The sequence below is a fragment of the Lampetra fluviatilis genome, chromosome 2, assembly GCF_964198595.1.
Source record: "Lampetra fluviatilis chromosome 2, kcLamFluv1.1, whole genome shotgun sequence".
Taxonomy (NCBI): Eukaryota; Metazoa; Chordata; class Hyperoartia; order Petromyzontiformes; family Petromyzontidae; genus Lampetra; species Lampetra fluviatilis.
Window position 1 is genome coordinate 780,648 of NC_136276.1, and position 23,860 is coordinate 804,507.

The window sequence follows — 23,860 nt, forward strand, 5'->3', positions numbered from 1 at the left end:
ACGTCACATTTCTTAACTCCCCCCCCCTCGTCACACATCGTCACAAATGTCTGACCCCCCCCCCCCCTAGGTACGTGACGTCATTTATGGACAACTCCACAGTTAATAACAAAAACAAACACGTTCGTCAGTAAAACTAAAACTATGGTCTTAAAAGAAAAGTATATATAATAGGCCACGTTTTCAAACAAGTGCTGTAATAAGGGCCTTTGCCGGAAACGTCGACTATGAATTACTTAATTTCTTTGAAGGTATTATTAACGCAAGTGTTGGATTTTTTTGTCAGTTGTTCACGGTGGTAATGCTGCCCCCTATGCCACGGTGTGAGAAACGCAGCGTTACCCTTCACGAGCCGCCACCAACTGGGGCAGCCTCGTGGCGTAAATAAATAAATATATCTTCTCTCCAACAACAACTCTCGTATCAAATACATGTTATAGCGGCGACTGATTTTTTAAAATAATTTACACTTTAAACGCGCAGCTAATTTCAGCGAGCAGTAACTATTGCGCAGTTTAAGAGTAAAATGAATTCTTAAGAAAAAAAAATGTGCATTGGCCGGGAATCGAACCCGGGCCTCCCGCGTGGCAGGCGAGAATTCTACCACTGAACCACCAATGCTGACATATTAGACGAGGAAGAAGAGGAGATTATATTCCTACTGTCTTCATCAGTGAAAGGATGGGGAAGATTCACAGCATGCTTGGAATGTCGGGCCAACGTTGTAATGTGGTTGGAACCGTTAGATCAATACTCTTTGGTTCTTTCGGTAAAGTGACGTAGTTAGAAATAGATAAAACAAATCATGACGTTTCGATTGCATCATCAGGTGGGAAAAGCACATCAATATTTTTTTTTTCGAAACGTTGTGATTTGTTTGATTTTAATTTATTTCTAACTACGTGACTTTGCCGAAATAACCAAAGAGTATGGATTCCTGCAGTCACGAAAGCTTCAAATCGTTAGATCAACGTTTCCCCAGCGTTCCGTGTTAACTGGGTTAGCAGGAGGGCTGTCTGATTTTGCTTTGACCACACGTGGCTGGCAACACTGAATTGACAAAGGGATTAGAGTGACTGAGAAAATATCACGAGTTTCTAACACACATTGTATAATGTTTTTTGACCCGTATATTTTTTAAGGTTTCCTTTAATCCATAATGTTAATATCGACGATGCAGAAAGACAGATTGTTTTTTTTTAATAGAAAAAAATCTATAAAAATGTGCATTGGCCGGGAATCGAACCCGGGCCTCCCGCGTGGCAGGCGAGAATTCTACCACTGAACCACCAATGCTGACATGGAGACCCATCCTGAGACAGCCCCTTTTGTCTCAATGATGGCAGCGAGGCGTGGTGATGATGAGGCGTGGTGATGATGAGGCGTGGTGATGATGAGGCGTGGTGATGGTCAGGCGTGGTGATGGTCAGGCGTGGTGATGATGAGGCGTGGTGATGATGAGGCGTGGTGATGGGCAGGCGTGGTGATGATGAGGCGTGGTGTGAATGAGGCGTGGTGATGGGCAGGCGTGGTGATGATCAGGCGTGGTGATGGTCAGGCGTGGTGATGATCAGGCGTGGTGATGATGAGGCGTGGTGTGAATGAGGCGTGGTGATGGGCAGGCGTGGTGATGATGAGGCGTGGTGATGGTCAGGCGTGGTGATGATCAGGCGTGGTGATGATGAGGCGTGGTGTGAATGAGGCGTGGTGATGATCAGGCGTGGTGATGATGAGGCGTGGTGTGAATGAGGAGCGCTGCTGCGTGGGCGGTGTGGAGGCAACATTCACCGCAGAGGAATATAATGCAATATAATGTGTTTGCATTACAAACATAACACTCGTTATTACATGACAACAAGACGAACATGTTTCAAAAGTAATGGTGTTCGAAACAAATCTAAACACGCTAATCGAGAGGTAACTTCTCTGAGCTGACAATATCGCCCTCTCGTGGTGACCTCATGTGCTTGCATGGGGGATCATGTGTTATGCAGAAGGGCTATTGCCTGAAACGTCGCTCATTATATATTTTTGTCCTTGTAAGGCCGCAGTGGTATTGACGAGTGTGTTGATGTTTGTGATATTTGTGCACCACTGCCAACGCAGCATCAGCAGCATCAGCGGATACTGATGTTTAACACGGAGGCTTTCGCGACCAATATCCCCCATAATACAGGTGGACTTCTCCACAACTCAGGCTGTCGCCTGACGAAGATAGTGGTAATTATTGGTGAAACGTCGTACTCAGATTGTAAATGTTGTGGCTTGGCTCTCCAACACACCGGTTAGTGCTGTACTACTGACGAATTGGCTGTGTCGGGTGGTGGCGGGTGTAACGACACATTCATATATTTACGCGATCTAACCCCCCCCCAAACCCCCCTCCCCCCTATATTATGAATACTGATGTGTTGAATCATCAGCCATGGCCACTCCGCACTAAACTCGACGATGCGCATCACCACCATAATCTGATGGTGATGATTCACCATCGTCATCACCACCATCACCACCATCATCATCACCACCATCACCATCATCACCACCATCATCACCATCATCATCACCACCATCACCATCATCACCATCACCACCATCACCATCATCACCATCACCACCATCATCACCACCACCATCACCACCATCACCACCATCATCACCACCACCATCATCACCATCACCATCATCACCATCATTACCATCATCACCATCACCATCATCACCACCACTATCACCATCATCACCACCATCATCACCACCATCATCACCATCATCACCATCACCACCATCATCACCATCATCACCACCACCATCATCACCATCACCACCACCACTTCGGGGACGACATCGCCCCCCCCCTCAGCGCCAGGGAAGCGCCAGCAAGCAGCGAGCCGCTCGCTGTGTTCAGCGTTTGTCGTCCTTCCCCGGCACCTCCAATTAGCGCGGTTCGCTACGTACGGTGCGAAAGAAGTTCGACGCAGGGTTAGTCTCCAGCATCTCCCAACATCCAACCCGCCACGCACGCCTCTCCCATTGTCGGCCGAGAGCGGCTCGCGGGACGGATGGAGGGCGAAAGTCAACGGAGAGATGACTGCCGTCAAACACGGGGAGAGAGAAATCGCGCAAAGTGTGCAGCACACAATGCGCGTGTCGGCTCCGGGGCGGGTACCCGCGGTGCGTGTGCGCGCGCGTGTGTGTGTGCGCGTTGAACGTGACGGGTAACGTTGTGATTCTCACTCCATTCGCTACAGTTGCCGACACGAGGCTCACGACATCCTCCATGAGACGAACCCCTCGGTTGAAGGGCACGTGAGAAATGGAAGGGAAATGTGGGCACGAGACACCTGAAATGATATCAGACATCAACTTCCACTGAGTTTATCTAGTAACACGAGTAGTATACAACGATGCATCGATGCACCAATGAATATGGCATGGTTATTAAACTCATAATACATGTTTTTTTTAATTCTTATGCAATATGTTGCAATCTAGAATCGGATCGCTTCTAAATTGTTTTCTGAATCACGAGTTGTGGCACGGTGCTCTGGCACGCATCCCACGCCAAATGAGTGAACAGCAGCACCCCCGGGAGGTCCTGTGGTGTCTACGGCGTGCCTGAGGTCACGTTGTTTCTGCGAGAGGCTCCGAGTGAAATGCCATGGTCTCACGACAACACGACTCTCTGCAGCAGCGACCATGGAATTTAATTGGGGTGGGGGGAAGAGACAGACCCAAGCGCCGTACGACGGAATGAGGCACACACTTCTACGTCGGTCAAACATCAACCGTGCAGCAATCGTGCAGAGTTCGCCTGACGGAGGCGCATTTTAAAACGATGTAAAGGAATCCTCTGTGTTGTGGGTGGTGGTGGTGGTGGGGGGGGCAAGCTGCGTGACTTCGCACGGCCAACTCTGTGCGAAAGCGGCGTGACCGGCTCCCATTCAGCGAGGCACAAGCGCGACCACTGTAATTGACCACCACGTGGATCGGAGTCACAAGACAACATTCAGCAAGCCACATTTAACTTTATCGCGTCTTCGCCAGTATTGTTTGTGCACTTGCATGCGAATGCTCTTGAGTTTTTACGTCTCGAGTCTTCTTTTTATTTTTTAGAGTGGTGACGTGATAGTTTGTGCACTGCACTATAACCTGAGTTCGATTCCCGGCCATGGCTAATATCCTGGCGAGATATACCTGAACCGATCCTGGGCTCCCCCGTTCACCGACCAACACTGACCAGGGTGGTGAAGTATGGTCAAAACAACCCCGATGACCGACACGGCGTGGGGAGGCCTTCATTCAGCAGTGGATTTACCAAGGACTGTAACTTAGTTGTGTTGCTGTAAGGAAGAGTGGTTGGCCACGGCGAGCATAGCATGTTCTGCGATAGAGCACAAGGTTAAACTTAGTCTGGCATGATCTGCTTTGGTGGATGGGGAGACATTGCCATCATAAACTGAATTTGCAATGCCTGCCCCCTGCTCTCTTCAAAAACAAGATTGTAACGGCAATTAACCCAAGCATTTACACAGGCTTATGACTTTTTCTGGAAATATGAATGGCTACTGTTTAAATTGTAAGGCAGTCTGTATGAAAACGTCCGGCAGTTTACTTGGATTTATCCTGAATACTGTATCCTAACCACTTAAAGCGAGAGTGAGAAACGTTAATTATCACGCGCACTAAGACAAAAAAAACCCTGTAAAGCCTTTAGTACATTGTTTGGAGCAAGCACTGTGAGCGAGCACGGCACAGGAAGGTGTTGGTGATGTGGCCAGTATCCCAGTGATGGAAACACACCGCTCAAAGTAATCATTTAAGGTAGAGTCGATCTAGCGGAGGTCCAGTACCGTAACAAATATCACTCGACACTGTTATTAGCCTCGATTGGGAATCAGATAAAATCTGGTCCATCGCGCAGTTTGCAACTCACTGCGTCACCACTCGGACACCCCTCCCCAAGCACACGTACACACCGTGTATCTTTACTCGGAAAGTTTCCAATCCAATCTGCCTCAAAACCCACACTGTACCACATCCTCCTCGTAGCTCAAACCTAATATTGACTCAACAGGTGCACGCTGCGCAGAGAAGCTGTCCCATACACAAAACAGCAGCAGGGGGGAGATTCGATGCGTGGGTGAGTGGGAGTTGTGTGCGCGTGGGTAGCGGTTGTGTAGCGGTTAGCGCGCTGCGCTACGAACCCGGCTACCCGAGTTCGAGTCCCGCTCACGACCAACATCAGTGATTATCGCCACTAGAGAGACAAAGGCGGCCGGGCGTGGCGCTGGTCACCCACCCCCTTGTGTGCCGTCCCGGGCTTCATAGGTGCTCGCTAACAGCACCTGCCCCAACAGCCTGTTAAGGCCATACGGGGGGTGGGGGTCTTTGTCATTGTTGCGTGTGTGTGCACGCCAGGAGTTGGTGTGGTTAAAACCACGCTGGGCCACATCTGTCTTCCACAGTGCGCATGTCCACGCACTGGGCCAGGTGCTCATTGCAGGCTGAACACACCTAGGGGGGAGACCCAGCACCGGTTGAAATCACCACGATTTCACCATGATGTATGCGTTGCCAGGAATCGAACTCAGGCTACCAAGTTGTCCACGTCGCTAATTCCTGCGCGACCGCTCTCAAAACGCGCAAAAAAGACCCCAGTGGAGCCTCCACCGCCTCTTGGAGCAAGCGCTTTGAGCGAGAGCGCCGATGTCACCTGTGGGCTGGCCAGCACCACGACGGGCCATACACAAAGACAATACTCTCATATGGAGCCATACAGCCTCAACAGTCTGTTTGGGGCAAGTGTTGTGAGCGAGTACCTACACCCACTAAGACCATGCACTCATACAAAGACAAAGATCCCCCTATAGCCTTAACAGCGGTGGCACAGTGGACACGGTATACACGGGGCTGGGTGGCCGGCACCACCTCCGGCCGCCTTTGTCTCTCTAGTGGCTATGTTTACACATCGTACCAGGCACTAATTTAAGGCTGAGTCGACCTAGGGGAGGCCCATTACCATTTCAGATAATCGTCGCTGATGCTGGCCGTGAGCGGCAATGGAACTCGGGTCGCCAGATTCGCAGCCCACAGCGCTAGCACACGCACACACACAGACGCCCACGCACACACACAGAAGCCCACGCACACACACAGACGCACGCGCACACACACAGACGCACACACACATACGCACACGCACACACACAGACGCACACATACACACACACAGACGCACACGCACACACACATACGCATGGCTACGGCAGTCGCAGATGTAGTTTTGCCCCCCACCCGCCTCTGCGTGTGCCTCTGGTGGTGTGCATCGCTGAATAAATTTGCCACGTCTGATTACAGCGCAGCGGAAAGGCCGCCACATGACAGGTCACGTCTCGCCAGCGCGCACACACACGCGCACACACACGCGCACACACACACACGCGCACACACACACACGCGCACACACACACGCGCGCGCACACACACACGCGCACACACACACGCACACACACACGCGCACACACACACACGCGCACACACACACGCGCGCGCACACGCACCGCGGGTACCCGCCCCGGAGCCGACACGCGCATTGTGTGCTGCACACTTTGCGCGATTTCTCTCTCCCCGTGTTTGACTCCCCCCCCACCCCCCGGGATCACCGATCTTTGCCTTTTCTCTCCACTTCTACAACTCGCCGAGCGAATCAAGACTCGTTCGTGTTGGCAGCCTCCCCGCAACACCGCGTCTCTGCCGTGAGTTTTTTTTCTTCTTTTCAAATTAGTTTCGTCCTTTGTTTTTAGTTTGGTGATATCCCATATTGCGTGGGGAAGCGGTGGCACAGTGGGCATTGTCACGCTGTACTTGGGACGTGGCAAACGCGAGTTCGATTCCCGGACACGGATAACGCCAGTGGTGAGCCGATATTCGAACCGGTCCCGTGCGCCCCTGCCAACGCCTTCGCCGACCGGCACTGAGCAGTGTGGTGGATGATGGGTCCATTGAACCTCGCATCACCAGCACGGCGTGGGGATGCATTCATCCAGCAGTGGATTGTACTCTGCACTGTGTTTGGCCGATTCGATGCAATTGCTTTGCCCGATACCATTGCAATAACGAAAGTGTGATATAAGGAATTGATTCTGTCGATGTTTTGTGGAAGCACATTACTTTCGGTCACGGTATTCGATGTAACTCTTAATAGTCTACCTACGGTAAGAAACACAAACAAGGCGATGTAAGGAAAGTGATTGGGCTTGGGTGAGATTCATCGCTAGAAGGGGTGGTGATGACCGCTGGACGAGACTCGTTGACGACATCGCAGCCAACGGAGGGAACGCGCCCGGGAGGACGATCACCGGTTAGCGCTGTTGGCTACGTACGGTGCGAAAGAGGTTCAACACACACATACGGAGATGAGATCGATGACATACGTATTGTGTGCAGGAGAGAGATGGATTGTGGCATCGCAAAACCGCGAGAGATAACCCATCGTGTGGGGGGGGGGGGGCTTCACCCATCCAGCCGTGGATAAACCATGTCTCGTGATGATTGTTTAAAGGGTAATTGCGAGCGGAGCCTTGCTTAGCTCACTTAGTCACGGACCCGACGAAGCAAGTTCGATTTCCAACCACGGATAACATCAGTGGCGAAATCTAAACTACCCTGGGCCCCCCCATTCACCAACCCACAATGAGCAGCTGTGGTGAAGTATGGCCAACAACCCACATTACTGATACGGCATGGAAAGGTTCAGGAGTTGAATGACAAAGGGGAGGAGAGTTAGTATAAGGACTGTGGTTTATGACAATATGTATTAATCGCAGTATTATAAAACCTGTGGCATGGAACGTCCCTGGGGATGGCACCACTTCTGTCGGTTCGCAGTGGCGGATTTCCAAAACCGTCCTTCGGAATTTCCTGAAACTTTCCCAAGTCTTAATATAGTTCACACTGCACTGTACACGGCGAAGGATGTTATCGTATAAACATGCTTCCATCCTGCAGTGAATTGATAATGCCTGATATCTTACACGCAGTCGATCGGCAGGTCTAGTGCAGTGGTACACCCAGCTTTCATGACCCACAGTGGTTGATGATCTTTGTTGATAGCCAGTCGGCTTGTAAAGTATCATCGTCTTAGAGAAATACATTTCAAGTGAGCCAGCTGTATTAAAGTAATGATCAGCCACGGCAGAAGTATTGGTCCTGCCGTGTTTCAGATCAGCCTTGTGTTCACGAACACGTTCCGAGGCATGTTATTTACTTCCCCCCATGTAACTGCTGCCGCAGACACAGCTTAGTTTGTAGACGCTGGGATATTGCATGTCAGGAATCTTGTCCTTCACAGATGGGATCAGGTCACGAATTTTATGCACTGTGTTAAATCGGACCTGGATCTTGTGTTTGTTCAAGATTTTGGAAATCTTTTTGGTTATCCCTGCTATGTAAGGTAAGGTGATGGTTTTGATTTGATCTTCAGATGGCTCCTTCCTCACGGTTGTGGTGATGGCTTTGTGGCCAGATGACGAACGTGTCATCTACGTGCCTCTTCCACAAGGACGGGCGTAGAGTGGATGCCTGGATGGCGTCCATCTCAATTTTTTCCATGAAAATGTTGGCCACAACCGGAGATAAGGGAGAACCCATTGGGGTGTCTTCAGTTTGTTTGTAGAATGTTCCATTCCAAGTGAAGTATGTATTGGTGAGGCAGTGTTTCACCAGAGCTGGTACATCAGCATTCAGTCCTTGTTGGACCAAATCTAAAATTATTGCAATGGTATCGGGCACAGGAACTTTGGTGAACAAAGAAACTACATAGAAACTGATGAGCTAATCACCTGGGGACAGTGAGATGTCTTTAATTGACGATGCCAGGTGAGCTGAGTTAAGTACAGAAGAGGTGGTCTTACCAGTGAATGGATGCAAGGTCTCAGACAGATATCGGGCCAGTTTGTAGGTGGGTGAGCCAATGGTGGAGACGATGTGATGAAGGGGTGTACCTTCTTTATGGATGTTTAGTAAGCCATTTAGTCTGGGTGGTCTAGCAGCAGAAGGTTTTCAGGAAAACCGTTTGGTCTGTTCAATGAATGAAGCTGAATCAGTGATGATACTGTTCGTTTTTGTAACGAGGCTGTTGGTGGGATCTCTTAAAATGTTTGTGTAGCTGCCATCATTAAGTAGGTCCTGAATGTTGTTATTGTACACGTTTTTGTAACGAGGCTGTTGGTGGGATCTCTTTTAATGTTTGTGTAGCTGCCATCATTAAGTAGGTCCTGAATGTTGTTATTGTACACGTTTTTGTAACGAGGTTGTTGGTGGGATCTCTTTTAATGTTTGTGTAGCTGCCATCATTAAGTAGGTCCTGAATGTTGCTATTGTACACGTTTTTTGTAACGAGGCTGTTGGTGGGATCTCTTTTAATGTTTGTGTAGCTGCCATCATTAAGTAGGTCCTGAATGTTGCTATTGTACACGGTTTTGTCCATGATGATCGTGCCATTGCCCATGTCGGCTGAGAGGATGACGATATCTTCACTCTTTTTTAATTGAAATAACTCAAAGCGCTCCTCCTTACTGATGTTGCTGACTGGTATCTTAGCGCTTTTGATTATTAATAAGGGGGGCTGGTCGATGTTGAGTGACGTCATCTGCTCATGATTATTAATGAGGAGGGGTGGGGGGTGACCATTTGGAGGACGTCACCTGCTCATGAATATTAATGAGGGGGCTGGTCGATGTGGAGTGACGTCACGAGCGTTAAGGACATTCCTGGGTGATTATAGAAGATATGTTTAATGGGGGTTTATATAAGCGGTAGGAAACCGGAGCACCCAGATAAAACCCACGCACGCAAGGGGGCAACGCTCTATCCCCATACAGATGGGTACAGATTGCGATGAGTCCACTTGCTGTATCGCCTTCTTCTGGCGATCCAGGGTACGGGAAGGGAGTTTCACAAAACGCGTGCGGTGATCCACTGACCCTCGCTGCTGCCTCCCCAGCGCTGAGTGACAGGCCACGGGCATAGCCCCCCCGCCGGCTACCCCCCCTCGCCCCCAGCGCAATTAGATTAATCGTAGCGATTTCGAGTCACAATTCTTTTCAAGTCCCGATGATGTTTAGTGTCGTTGGTGTTGTCTGTACGATGTTGACCTTGTGAAGTTTTTGTTCTCGTTATTTACTGATTGAGATTATTGTCCGCTGTGGGTTGTTCCGTCTGTCTCGTTTGTATCGTCTGCCTCGTGCCTAGTCTGTCCTTGTTGTCTGTGACGCCTGTCTCGTTTGTATTGTCTCGTCTGCCAGGTTCCGTCTCGTTTCTTTGGTCTGTATTTGTACTCCCGCGCTCCTGTCTGTCTCGTTAGTTCCGACCCTTTAGCCCGAGGGAGCATATTGCATAACATTTCCTGGCGTCGAAAATAACTATCGATACCGACTTGTACGAGTCTAGCCACTGTAGGTGTTTTCGGTGATTGAATTGAACCGCTTACTCCTTCGGTGTCTTTCGTTTAAGTCCTCGCACCCAGCGACATTAGCGGCGCAGTGTCCCATCGTTCTTGACTCAAGGGTTGGTGGATCGCGTAGAGATTTGTGAAGCTACCACTCGCTGGGCTGTGAAGGTGGCAGAAGGCCCGTGGGTCCGTCTGTGTGGACCTTTGGGTGTTATTTCCGCTTTCGCGTGGGGTTTGTCCATGTTTTCCAGTTTACCTCTCACACGCCAAACATTTATTGAATTGGCCAAACATCCCAATGCAGGACCCTCTTGAAAACGTCTTGAGCTTCAGTGAGACTCTTTGGTAAGTAAAGGCCACTCCTATTGTCATGAGCAGAAGCATTTATGGCGCACACGCTGCCATGACCTCGACAAGCTGAGTTAAATTTTCCACCAGGTCCATCAACATCCGTGGCGAGTGATATTTGAGCCAGTACCGGATCTCTCTTTCACCAATCCGCACTGACCGGCGTGGTGAAGTATATTCCAATAGACTCCCATGCCCGACACGTGGCGGGGAGGTCTACATCCCACAGTAGATTGGCAAACGTTGTGCATTGCACCCGATTGCCACGGTTGGCTACGCACGGTGCGAAAGAAGTTCAACATACAAACAAACATGTCGATCGAGCACCACAAGGGGGCGAGCATCGCGGGGCCTTGTCACTGCAGACTCCTCCTCGTCGTCGTCTCCTTCGCTCCCATCTACTCGGGACAACAAATCCCGCTTCTCGTTTGTTTTAAAATCAGGGTGGTAATTGTGACGACAAGTTTCACCGTCAGGTGTGAATCACTCTGCATCTGATGATTCAACTCCCCCCCTCCTATTCCAAGCTATTCGATTAATTGTGACAATTCGGAGTTATTTTTTAATATTTATATTTTTGTTTTCCTTTCATTGTGAAGTCACACACAGCAGGTATGCTATTCAGTATTCGTCGGATTATAAGAATCTGTGGAAGTAAGACGTGCCTTAAAACTTGTGCCCCGTGTCTATGAAGTGATACGACTCTGGTCTCTCGCACACACAGCTACCGCATTAAAAGACGAACCCTTCACATTTTGCTTTAAAATACTTGGAAAAAAGTGCGCCTTAATCCACAGAATACGGTGACACACTGTCCTTATCTTCTCCTCCACACGTGAATAAATGTGAGGTTTATCTACAACGGAAGCTCCTGGTCTCTAGTTGTAACATGGGGAAGTTAAAATCGACAGCACATGTGGGTTATAAAAAAAATGAGTAAAAAATGTCTGAAAGTTTGTCGGTTACATAAACAACACCGCCCACCCCTGCGGTGGCAGCAGTCACAACTCGCAACCTCCCCATCACCGACCTCGCGGCGAGCACCTCCATCCCCACTGACCCTCACGGGAAGAAAACCACAAGCGCTTTCTTAGGGATTATATAGATATAAAAAAAACGAAAATATATCTCTTTCACGTAAAAACGTAAATGATTGTTAACACAATCAATCGGCCTCACGTCCTTCTGGGAGTGCGTAATATTCAGCAGCATGTATTTAGTCGAAGCAAAACCCCTGTCAGGTTTTCACATAGAGTGTCTCGTCAGCGGAGCCAGGCTTGATTCAGAATTGGTTTCTTTTGGGTTAGGCCGTCTAAAAAACTGTGTGTCATAAACCCTCCTCAAACCGACAGCCAATTAATAAAAGTGTCACGTGAATCAAACGTGCCTAATTTATCACCGCGTCAGCACCGCCGGTGTGTTGGACAGTGGGCACGACGTGGGCACGTCAGGCTTGCTTGAATGCTGCTGAACTGACAGATGTTATGGGCGAGGAGCATCCTACAGGAAGGGAGTGGTGGCTGGGTCGTAGGTCTGTACACATGTTGAGCTTCTTTCGCACCGTACGTAGCCAACCATGCTAATCGGAGGTGCGGGATTCACCCCGCCAGGAAATGGATGAATTGCCACAATTCATGATCGCGATTCGATAATAGATTCCTTTTTGGTTTTGTGTTGCTGTCTCATTTGTATACTTTTTGGTTCGTTCTTTTGTGTTCATATCGTGTTATTATCTTGAGATACTAACAGTGCAGAGGACCGTACCTCGTTTATTATTGATTTCGCCGTCACGAACAGCAAAGCGCATCGATTTTGCCATTCGAAATTGTCGCGATTGCCCCGACAGGCTGGCTGGCAGCATGAACCGCTCTGCAGAGATGTGCAGAGGCTCCCGCTCACGCCACCGGTGGGGCGTAGGGCAGGTTAACCCGATGTGCCAATTTGACAGACACGAGATACGTGTTTGTCAAATTGTTATTCGCAATGCTCCATATCAGTGCATACTAGGTTCGTTATATAGTTGTTGAGAAAATTACATTTTAAATTGACCTTCATGTGTGCTCTGGTGAAGTCACTGGAGAAACGTAAAACAAAATACGTCAACCACAGGGATGTTGCTGCGGTGTGCTCATGAGCACACCGCAGGGACGTTGCTGCGGTGTGATGTCCAAGTCTCCCAAATCCACCTCTGCACTGCACCCGCGGCATCGTGACGTGAGTCCACCGCAGGCCACTTGCGGTGGAGCGAAGTGTGAGGTGACTCCCACCTCCTCCAAGACGCCTTGCCAGCGCGGAAGAGTAGGCCAAAAAACACAACACTCCCTCGAGAGATGTTCTCTCCAGAGCTGCTTCTAGCGGAGGGCTTCCACCAGCAGCGTGTGAGGAGCAAGCCACTGCAGCGCCGTGCCTGCACCCTCGCCATCAGCTACACAACAGAGACGTCACGAGAGCGAGCGAGTCCAGTGTTCGTTGTTGCTGACTTTATGACTCCCATGAAAGATCACAAGGCGATGTTACGCGTCTTCCTCCTTAATTTAGGTTGTTTTTTTATTGGGTTACATCGCGTAAATATAAATGCGTCTATAAACCCGCCACCACCCGACACAGCCAATTAGTAAGGGTTGTCACGTAAACAGAACGTGCCAATTCGTTACTAGTACGGCACACCGGCTGTGTGTTGGAGAGCCAAGCCACAGCATTTATAATATTGGTGCGAGAGTCAAGATTGTAAATGTTGTGCCGTACTCGTAACGAATTGGCACGTTCTGTTTACGTGATAACCCTTACTAGTTGGCTGTGTCGGGTGGTGGCGGGTTTAACGACACAACATTTATATATTTACACGTTCTAACCCAAAACCACCTCGATTGTGGATGATATTGGTCGCGAAAGCCTCCAACGTGTTCAAGCGTCTCCCTCCTCTTTGGCAGTTGAAGCTCCCCCCCCCCTCCCCGTCTTGGTGCCGCGGTGACATCGCGTTCCCTGCCTGTCAGCGACGGTGCAATTCATCTTTATCAGCGAGCACGTGAAATGTCGAGCGACCTGGCGAAGTCGAGGGCTTCGTATAGCCGCTCTTGGTCGATACGCCAGTGAGGCGATGGTGTTGCGCGAGTCGAGCCAAAACGAGCGGCGGCCGCAAGTTCCAACTGTGAGAGGGCTGCAAGAAACCGTCACAAGCCCCACGACCAATTCGACACAACCCCATCGGCCGCAGGGCCCTCTGGGAGTAAGAGCGGCAGTTCACCAGCATTGATTCAGTTCACCAGCCAATTCAGTTCACCAGCATTGATTCAGTTCACCAGCATTGATTCAGTTCACCAGCATTGATTCAGTTCACCAGCATTGATTCAACGCTGAGTGTTGAGACCGGTCCAGAGAGTTGCTTGTTTTTGAAAAAAAATGCCGCTGAAGTTGCACACTCCCATGAGGCCGTGCGGCAGACGGGTTGTGTAAGAATTAGTTGTTTTAATGTGAAGACTCATATGTGAAGAAGACATTGTTTATTTTGCTAAATATGTATTACCCTACGCTTACATTGTGTAGCTTATATCCAAACAATTGATGACGTATTGGACAGACATCACAAACACAGGACAATCCAGCAAAACGAGCTTTGAGATTCGGGGAGGCTTTCATTGACGAACAGTTGGAAATACACGTTAGTATCAATTCTGTGCAGTGACGTTATGTTATTCCACATGCAGCGTGGTTAGTTGATCGTGTGGACAGGGTTCACTGCTGATTTAGTTTGGATCGAGTAGCCCTATTCCAAAGCAGCTCTCCTGTTGTCTGTTTCATTGCTGCAGACACGTTATCCAGAGGTTAGCAAATTAGAGCGTGAATGATGGAAAAGAAAACACTGCAAAATAGTTCAGGCAGGGCCATGCCATGGATGCAGTTCCAGTAGCAGTGAGCTCCGCTCCGGGTTTTGTCATTGCAGGTGATATAAATGCAGTATATGATTATTACGTACGTATTTAGAACTTCTTTCGCACCATACGTAGCCAACCGTGGTAGTCCGAGGTGCTAATGGTGCTGCTGCTGTCACCAGCTCTTTTCTCTATGGGGGCTGCACGGACATGTTGGCGTGAGACGAAGCTCGCCGCAGATCCGACCCCTCAGCGCTCTGTTCCATGCCTCCACAGCTCCGGGAGGCGATGGAAGCTGCCGTCCAGAGCAATGGGCAGGGCCCCAAGGGAGAGGCGGGCAGCAAACCCCACCCCGGGCTCACCCTGGACCCCCTTCAGCACCTGGATGGGCCCGAGTGGCTCCAAACAGGTGCCTCGCGCAGCCGTTTCATCGCAGTCATCCAGAGTGACCCCAACCCCAAGTTCCTCGCCACTTACCCACCACACAACGCGTCGTTCCCAGCTCACCGATGTACACGCTGCTGCTGCTGCACGTGCCTCATGGTTGCTAAACGCACCATGCGGGACATGTACACAGGCCAACACATCTCTGCGGCAGAGAATCCTCACGCCTAACGCAGACCGCTTCTCGCCGTGTGCTCCTAAGAGATTACATCACTCAACGTTGTGTTTACATATATGCTGGGTGGTCCATTGATAGGTACCCCACTAAGCTATGTAGAAAATGACTTGTTGTTTCAAACACCTGCACGCGTTCCCACCAATCTGAATTCACGTATCCAGTCTTATAACGCTCTCCTCTCTAAGATACGGAGCCACGACATTCGCAATATTCAATCAGCCATTGAGACGAAAACAAAGAGGATCGTTCGAAATCAGTGGGTTATCTATAAATGGATCGTCCAGGATATCTCACTGCTGCACCCATGTTCACGATGTAAGCACAGCGATCATGCTCATGATGGTTGTGAGCCCACTGCTGGATGAAGTCCTCCCCATTTAGCGGCCACCATCTGGGGTTGATGGACCATACTTCACCACGCTGGTCATTGTGCGTTCATTGTCTCAGATGTGTCACTTGCGCATTGCCAAACCTCGCACACTCCTCCACCACGTCGCCGCTGCTTCACTCGACAATTCGCGTCCGCGCTGCTTGCGCCGCCATGAATGCGCTTCGGGGTTAATGATTCGCACCGACAGGGAACTTTACGCACCGGTGGCTCTCTTGGCGAGCGATGACGGGGCGAGTGCCGCCAAGGAGGAGGAGGAGAGGAATCTGGCCGCCAAATGTCACGGGCCCGTGGGTGCGAACGATCAACGCGAAGAACTTGTTGCACGTCTCGAAGTTTCCCCGCAGGGGGAGTTCGTTGTCTATCAGTCGGAATTCATCATCAAGCCAAGCTGTGTGTCTCCCCTCCCGCCCCTCCCCACTAAATATGTCCAATGTTATCTTTGTTCAGATCTCTTCGTCGACTTTGAATTAAGCCACCCAGACTTTCATGTATGGGGTGCATATCGATATGTCTAAGAGGAGTGCTGTCACAGTGGCTACCGCAATGAGCTACGCCCCCGGCTACCCGAGTTCGATCCCGAGCTGGGCTAACGCCAGTGTTGGTGACGCATGAGCCGGTTCCCGAGCACCCGTTCATGCACGAACTCGCACGTGGCCAGCGCGTGTGGAAGTATTGGTACACAAGCCCCCACCCCCACGACCGACTCTGCATTGGGATGCTTTAATCCTGTTTCCTATCCATAATAGAGGGATGTTTTGGGTAAGATCGCGTAAATATAAATGTGCCGTTAAACCCGCCACCCCCAAACACAGCATTTGGTAAGATGTTCCAATTAGTTACTCGTTTAGCACACCGGTGTGTTGGAAAGTAAACCCAGACCATTTTCGAGTACGACGTTATGTGCAGGGTACAATCTTGTACCATGTATCGGGTACAATACCTTGTGAATATTCGTCAGGTCTATTGCAATTTTCTCCGAAGCTACAGGCCTCTGCAGGACAGTGCGAGCTCCTTATACGAGGTGCGGGAGTTCATTCCAGACGGCCCCATGAGGCTCTACCACTTAAAAAAACATCCGCGGGCGATAGCGAACCTGCACCTTGGCCGCACTCATCGGCTCCTAGAGGGGAATGTCTCCTACCTGACAACAACAAGGCTGTTTTATGAATGTAAACACCACTCAGCCATTTGTTGTCTTTTCAAGGAGTTTTGAGCCGTAAATTACATGCAGACCTCTCGCGTGACCAAAGTTTAGTGTCAGAAACAATGAGCGTGCCCCTCCCCCCCACCGAAGGTGTTTGAAAGTCACGGGAACGAACCTCCCCAGCATGCAGTGAGTAGCTGTGAGTGCTAGTAATGATGCACGGCGTGCGCGTGCTTATATAACTCTGGTGGCTGTGGTGGTGGGGGGGCTCTCTCCATGCCACATCCATCACCAGCACCCCGCCCCCACACCCCCCCGCCCCCACACCCCCCCGCCCCCACACCCCCCCGCCCCCACACCCCCCCGCCCCCACACCCCCCGCCCCCACACCCCCCCGCCCCCACACCCCCCGCCCCCACACCCCCCCGCCCCCACACCCCCCGCCCCCACACCCCCCCGCCCCCACACCCCCCGCCCCCACACCCCCCCGCCCCCACACCCCCCCGCCCCCACACCCCCCCGCCCCCACACCCCCCGCCCCCACACCCCCCCGCCCCCACACCCCCCCGCCCCCACACCCCCCCGCCCCCACACCCCCCCGCCCCCACACCCCCCGCCCCCACACCCCCCCGCCCCCACACCCCCCGCCCCCACACCCCCCCGCCCCCACACCCCCCGCCCCCACACCCCCCCGCCCCCACACCCCCCGCCCCCACACCCCCCCGCCCCTACACCCCCCCGCCCCCACACCCCCCCGCCCCCACACCCCCCGCCCCCACACCCCCCCGCCCCCACACCCCCCCGCCCCCACACCCCCCCGCCCCCACACCCCCCCGCCCCCACACCCCCCCGCCCCCACACCCCCCGCCCCCACACCCCCCCGCCCCCACACCCCCCCGCCCCCACACCCCCCCCGCCCCCTCCCCCCCCGCCCCCACACCCCCCGCCCCCACACCCCCCCGCCCCCACACCCCCCCGCCCCCACACCCCCCCCGCCCCCACACCCCCCCGCCCCCTCCCCCCCCGCCCCCACACCCCCCCGCCCCCACACCCCCCCGCCCCCACACCCCCCCGCCCCCTCCCCCCCCCGCCCCCACACCCCCCCGCCCCCTCCCCCCCCGCCCCCACACCCCCCCGCCCCCTCCCCCCCCCGCCCCCACACCCCCCCGCCCCCACACCCCCCCGCCCCCACACCCCCCCGCCCCCACACCCCCCCGCCCCCACACCCCCCCGCCCCCACACCCCCGCGGTGATGCGTCGCGCGACTGTTTTCGCCGTAGAAGTCGACGCGGCGATGTGGAATTCGTTGCCGCTACGACGAGAGCTCCGATTCGCTTGATATGTTCCATCCGCGAGCAATTAGTCGCCGAGGCTTTCGGCCCGCTGTCGTGGTAAATTATAATAACGGGGCTTTTATTTAACCCAGAAAAGCCTCGGTCTCGAGACTCGTTTTCATGTTGTTGTCAGGAGGAGTCCTGCTACGCCGAGACGTGTGGCCAATTCCACTGAGGAGTGTTGGGCACGTGAGAGGAAACACGGGAGTAGTTCGAAAAAACACACTGACACACACACACAGACACACACACAGACACACACACACAGACACACACACACACAGACACACACACAGACACTCACACAGACACTCTCACAGACACACACACACACAGACACACACAGACACACAGACACACACAGACACACACACATGCACACAGACACACACACAGACACACACACACAGACACACACACACAGACACACACACACAGACACACACACACAGACAGACACACACACACAGACACACACACAGACACACACAGACACACACACAGACACACACACACAGACACACACACAGACACACACAGACACACACACGAGGGGGCGACACGAAAAGCTCGAGCAATTAGTGATGTGGCCCAGCAGCAACAGCAGCGCGTTTGCCGCTTGTTTCAGAGGTTCCCGCTTAGAACCCAACGACTGCCCTCATCAGCGCCGCTGCTGCCGCCGCTGCTGCTGCCGCTGCGGGTGTAAGAGCCACGAGAAGGCGACACGCGCCGCGTGTACGCGCACGTGACGTAGCCATGCAGATGACAACAACACTAAAGACTAAAAGCAGTTCTAGAAAGTAGTTTTAACAGTGGACGTTAAAGATCCCCGTATGTCCTTCGTATTGCGTGCGGGTATTAGGGTCCAAATCGGTGGACTAATGCCCCATGTCACTAATTATAATTTAAACTTATTCTGGTCCCTTGATTTATCACCTGGTTAAACAAAATACATTTGTGATTGTGTTTGATAATTCACATCTGTATGTTCACATCTCCTGGGCATCTCGCTCACCCAAGCATTATTCAACACGTGCTGTTCGCAGGCACATGTTGTCTGCCGAGTACTAATGAGGGTCAACTCCGTTTAGCTTTTGAGATCTGAGCAGACCGGACACATTCAGGATCATTAATAACCCGAAAAAAAACATTTGGAAGCTAGAGGCTCGTGCCGAAAGAGGAGCTCCGCTTCTGCCAAAGTGCAGCAAGGCAGCAATTAGAGCGGCGTGGACGGCCTCTGCGAGTGCGTGACTCGGTGGAGCTGGATGCAGTGACCCCCATGCGATAGGTCCCTGCCGCCGGAGTGAACGACTCGGAATGCAATTTGTGCGCGCGTGGCAAGCGCTGTTCGCTCGTCGGTGCAAGGCCCCGAAGAGAAATTCTTGGAGCCCGGGTGTCACTTTTATCTCCCCCCCTCTGCCCGCGCTCAAACTTAATAAGTACACAAACGCTGCGAGGCGGTTACAAGAAGAGTAAGCAAGCGAGTAAATAAATTAATAAGTAAGCAACTTACATAAATACATCAGCGCCATCCCCCGCGATCCACCCATCTTCTCGTCGGTGCCATCTCTGCGCCTCGTGGCGCCCGACACGCGGCCCACGAGCGGGGAGACCAACTCGGCCAAGTCTCCTGCGTGAGCGGCTGTGGATCGGCGCCGCCGGCAGCCACGGCGACTAGCGAGCTACAGGCTCTGAGGACAAAACAATCAGGAGACCCCCATCGGCGCGTACACCTGGCACCATGATGCTGAAAAGTGGCGATAGCAGAGCGCGGTTGTTTGGCGAGGAGAGCTTGGAGAGACTCGGTGAGTGGACGCTACGCACCGGGGTGCACAGCGCAGCGCGCAGTTCCACTCACGCGAGCACCTTGTGACTGTGGTCCGGACGTTGCATACACGAAGGAGGTAAAGGTGCACCCATGCATTTGCATGCAAATTAGATTACGCACGCCATTGCTGGCGGAAGGGCATCCGCTAGACCAGTGTTCTTCACTAATTTTGAGAGGGGGGGGGGCACTAACGCCGATAAGACATCATCAGCGTGAGTGCCGCCACACTTTTGTAACCATTGGGGTATGACAGCAGCACGATGAAGAACACTGCGCTAGACGGAGCTCTAGAGACGTCTTGGGAGAGGTGGGAATGCCCACACTCTACTCCACAAGGTGGACTTGAGGGCCTGTCCATTGTCTCAGCTGCCATGCTGATGGGGTGCGGTGGCGCGTGTGGTAGGGTGATGCGTACCTGCAATTGCAGATCTTTGTTAGCCGCTGAGAGCCCATTGGGACCAAAAGTCTCGTTTGAGTGGAGACCTGGTTCACATTGGTAACGTGAAACAGCAAATTACACGACGTGTAAACAAACATAAACTTGCACGTAAAAAAATACCATGCGGAACATTTTGAAAACAGAATTAAGAATCGTAATTTTATAACATTTGTTGTTACTGTTGAAAAGTGTGCGAATATTTTTTTGTCGTGGACAGGACACGTTGGCAGACCTTTATGTGCTTGTGTGTCAGCCTGGTCTCAATGTGGCTTGTTGAGAATTAACAGAAGTTGGTGACAACCTGTGGAGGGTACCGTTTTAACCGGTAGCGACTAAATATGTGATAACATTTGCAGTGGTCAGCGTTTACAAACACCACCTGTGGTTTATAAACCCGTTTCAAAATGTACACCGAAAACCAAGGCTTGACGGGCAGCTAAGTTAGTCCACCACGAGTCGGCCTGAAGTCGAGTTTGGTGGACAACTCAAGTCGATAAAAAAGTGACATTTCCGTAATTTATTTATTTGTAGTTCTTCGAGTTTTCATTACAAATCAGGCCGGGCAGTTTTTCCCAGAAATCCTTGCGAGTAGGACTTTCTCGGAAATTCTCGCGAGGAAAAGGTCAGGAAAGGTCAAGACCGTGATGCTGACAAACAAAATCACGGGCACGCAGCGCTGAAGGTGCCTGGGGGGCGGGGGGCAGGGGGGGGTAACTCGAGCAGTCGACAGCGCAGCACAGTGGCTCACGAAGTGTAGGCACGTGGTACTGACAAGTTGAATAACTGCTTTGGATTCACAGGACACGTTGCATGTCGTCTTTTATTATGGTGTAATGTTATTATGGTGTAACGTTATTATGATGTAACGCCTTTATGGTGTAACGCTATTATGCTGTAACATTACCGTACTGTGGTTCATGAATTCCAGAAACCCCACTTGTCCTGCACCAGCGCAGCGTATGATTTAGCGTTGACCAATCTTAAAATAAAATCAGAATGTGGAGAATTCTGATGAATTCTCCAATTTCAACATACATGCTTACATAGGAAGATGCAATTTATTATCTGACCTGAGGTGGTACAAATATAAAATGTGTAAATGCGCATGGAGTTATCCAACTTCAAATATGACCATACGTTGAATTGTACCCCCAAGTGTCGCGATTTTAATTCAATCAGCTGAATAATAACAATAATAATGATTATTATGGTTGCATAGCTAGTGTCTCCCTGCTCAGACGAGCATTCTGACCCAGTGGTGAAATTCCACATTCACATGGCACGATCCAGTCCATCAACGCGATCAACACTGTTGACCTGCAAACAACAAACGACTAATTTTCACCACCACACATAAAACATCTACAAACTTTTTGCAATAATAAACTTTAGAAAACACATCGTGCACTGTATTATTAAATTGTGATCACAAAAAATAATCATAATAAACCAGGAATAATTTGTTTACTTGCAAACAAAAACTCCCATCAGCCAATAGACGTCCTGATCAACGTTTCCAAGAGGAAACCACTGGATGGGTTTCCAGTTCTCCGAGTCTCATTAGCAACGGGTGACCTTTTAAACAAGAGTAATCTATTTAGTTATCCAGGCGAACATTGGTGAGTGTCAACACTATTTGTCAGGGAGAGCATGCATCATGATGTTTGGCCAATTCCTCATAACGGAGTGCTTTATGCAGGAGCTAATCTGGAGAACACCGAGATACTCCACAAGGGTACAACCCTCAAAGGTCCGCACATACGGTTTTCATGAACCCACTTGCTGTCCTGCCATCTTTCTGTCAGCTCACTTGCCAGAGGGTTATGGAGTTTTACATATGTGTGTGTGAGCGACCAACCCCTTGATGTTTCCACAGCGATGGATCATTGGCGTGTGCCACCAGTGCTGGGTGGATTTAAATGAAACGATTTCGGGGGGGGGGGGGCATGTGACGAGTAGACATATAACGATTAGGGGGGGGGGGGGGGGAGTGCCCTGGCAAATATTATAACTCCCGTTGTTAAACTATATGCGGTAGACGAGTACCCTTTTTCAGAATCTATGAACGGTTGCAAAAGTCCGGAACCGCTAACCGTAATTTTAGTAATGATTGGAACTTGCACAATTTGTTCCGACTGCCATACCGGAAGATGGAATTGAACTGGCGACCTCTGCATTGCGAGTCGAGTGTGCTGACCGTTACACCACCGTGACAGCTCTCTTCGTTTTTTTGGTTAAAAATATAAATACAAAACTGTGATGCTTCTTGCTCCAGATATTTTTTTATATGCCAGGAAAACTGGTCACTGGGTTTTCATTTTTTTGCTGTGGCTACAGGTTAACTGCAATTCTTTTAACAATCCTAATTATCACCCACATTTATATTAAGCCAACCCTTGATAGCTTCATTGGGACACTCTATAATCCGTTTTTATAATCTCTGCACAGATGACTGTGCAATTAACTGATATTTGATGTTTAATCTGCTTAATCTGCTGCCTGGCAACAAAAGCCGATTTTCAGGACAACTTGTGGGTTGTCGCCTTTTGATCACAGATTAAAATTAATTATTATGCTCATGATATATTGTTCGGGTCACGTGCCAATGACTTTCTGAAGATCACAATGCAGAATGAGCACATTTATGATGGAATTTTGGTTTATGGTCCAATAGATTGTAGGCCACAGATGAGACAGAATGAGCCAGAGACAAAAAATATCCCAGCATATATTATCTCATTCATGTGCATTGAAGGACCATTACGCAAATTATCACCTATATATTTACCTTATTTGTGCACCACTGCCAATAATAATTGGTAACGCCAATTTTTTTCCTAAAATAATGTATCTATTCTTGAAGCGAATCGTTACATCTCATCAAACTGCAGTTGTGGTACCACGTGTACATCATAATTCGGGACTGTTTGGCTCTTAAGCAGCTTGGGTCATTTGACAACCTTTATCCCAAGCACCTACTTATTAGAAAATGACTTTGAAGCACGTCACTTTCATACATATCTTGTTATAATGCAGAGGTGGAAACCCCGCTTCTGTACGTGCACAGTGTTTTGTCACTCCACTGCTGGAAGAGGGCCTCCGGAAACCGTGTTGGTCTCGTGGTGGTTATTTGACCATACTTCACCACGCTGGTCAGTGGGGGCCGTTGAGGGCCAGGAAGCATGGACGTGGAAGCATAGAAATACAGCACAACCGGGGTTACTATGCACTGCCCTCTGCTGTTGACATGGCCTACGTGAGGTTACTGTGTGTTCTGGATAATAAGATGCTCCGGAAAGTAAGACGCACCTCAAACTCGTGCCCAAGTATCAGTAACGTTACACAAATATGGTCACACACACACCTACCAGAATATAATACGCATGTCCAAGTTGTTATTTAAAATACAGGAAACGAGAGTGTGTCTTATAA

At 50.8% G+C, this 23,860-nt stretch overlaps 1 protein-coding gene and 2 non-coding genes across 4 annotated transcripts in view; 1 reads left to right on the forward strand and 2 right to left on the reverse strand.

Moving 5' to 3' along the window:
• Positions 1-550: 550 nt before the first annotated feature.
• On the reverse strand, positions 551-621 carry TRNAG-GCC (transfer RNA glycine (anticodon GCC)). Its single transcript has one exon. It is a non-coding gene; the product is annotated as a tRNA-Gly (tRNA).
• A 604-nt stretch (positions 622-1,225) lies between these two features.
• On the reverse strand, positions 1,226-1,296 carry TRNAG-GCC (transfer RNA glycine (anticodon GCC)). The gene has a single exon. It is a non-coding gene; the product is annotated as a tRNA-Gly (tRNA).
• A 5,204-nt stretch (positions 1,297-6,500) lies between these two features.
• TMEM163 (transmembrane protein 163) overlaps positions 6,501-23,860 on the forward strand; it is a 34,056-nt gene continuing 16,696 nt past the window's right edge. Inside the window, exons 1-2 of one of the 2 annotated variants that reach the window (XM_078864793.1) lie at positions 6,501-6,758; positions 14,947-15,079. In XM_078864793.1, coding sequence (XP_078720919.1) covers positions 14,959-15,079 — 121 coding nt within the window. In that variant the 5' untranslated portion in view covers positions 6,501-6,758; positions 14,947-14,958. Of the gene's footprint in view, positions 6,759-14,946; positions 15,080-19,774; positions 19,967-23,860 lie in introns of those variants that run through there. The other variant, XM_078864802.1, reaches the window with a different exon arrangement.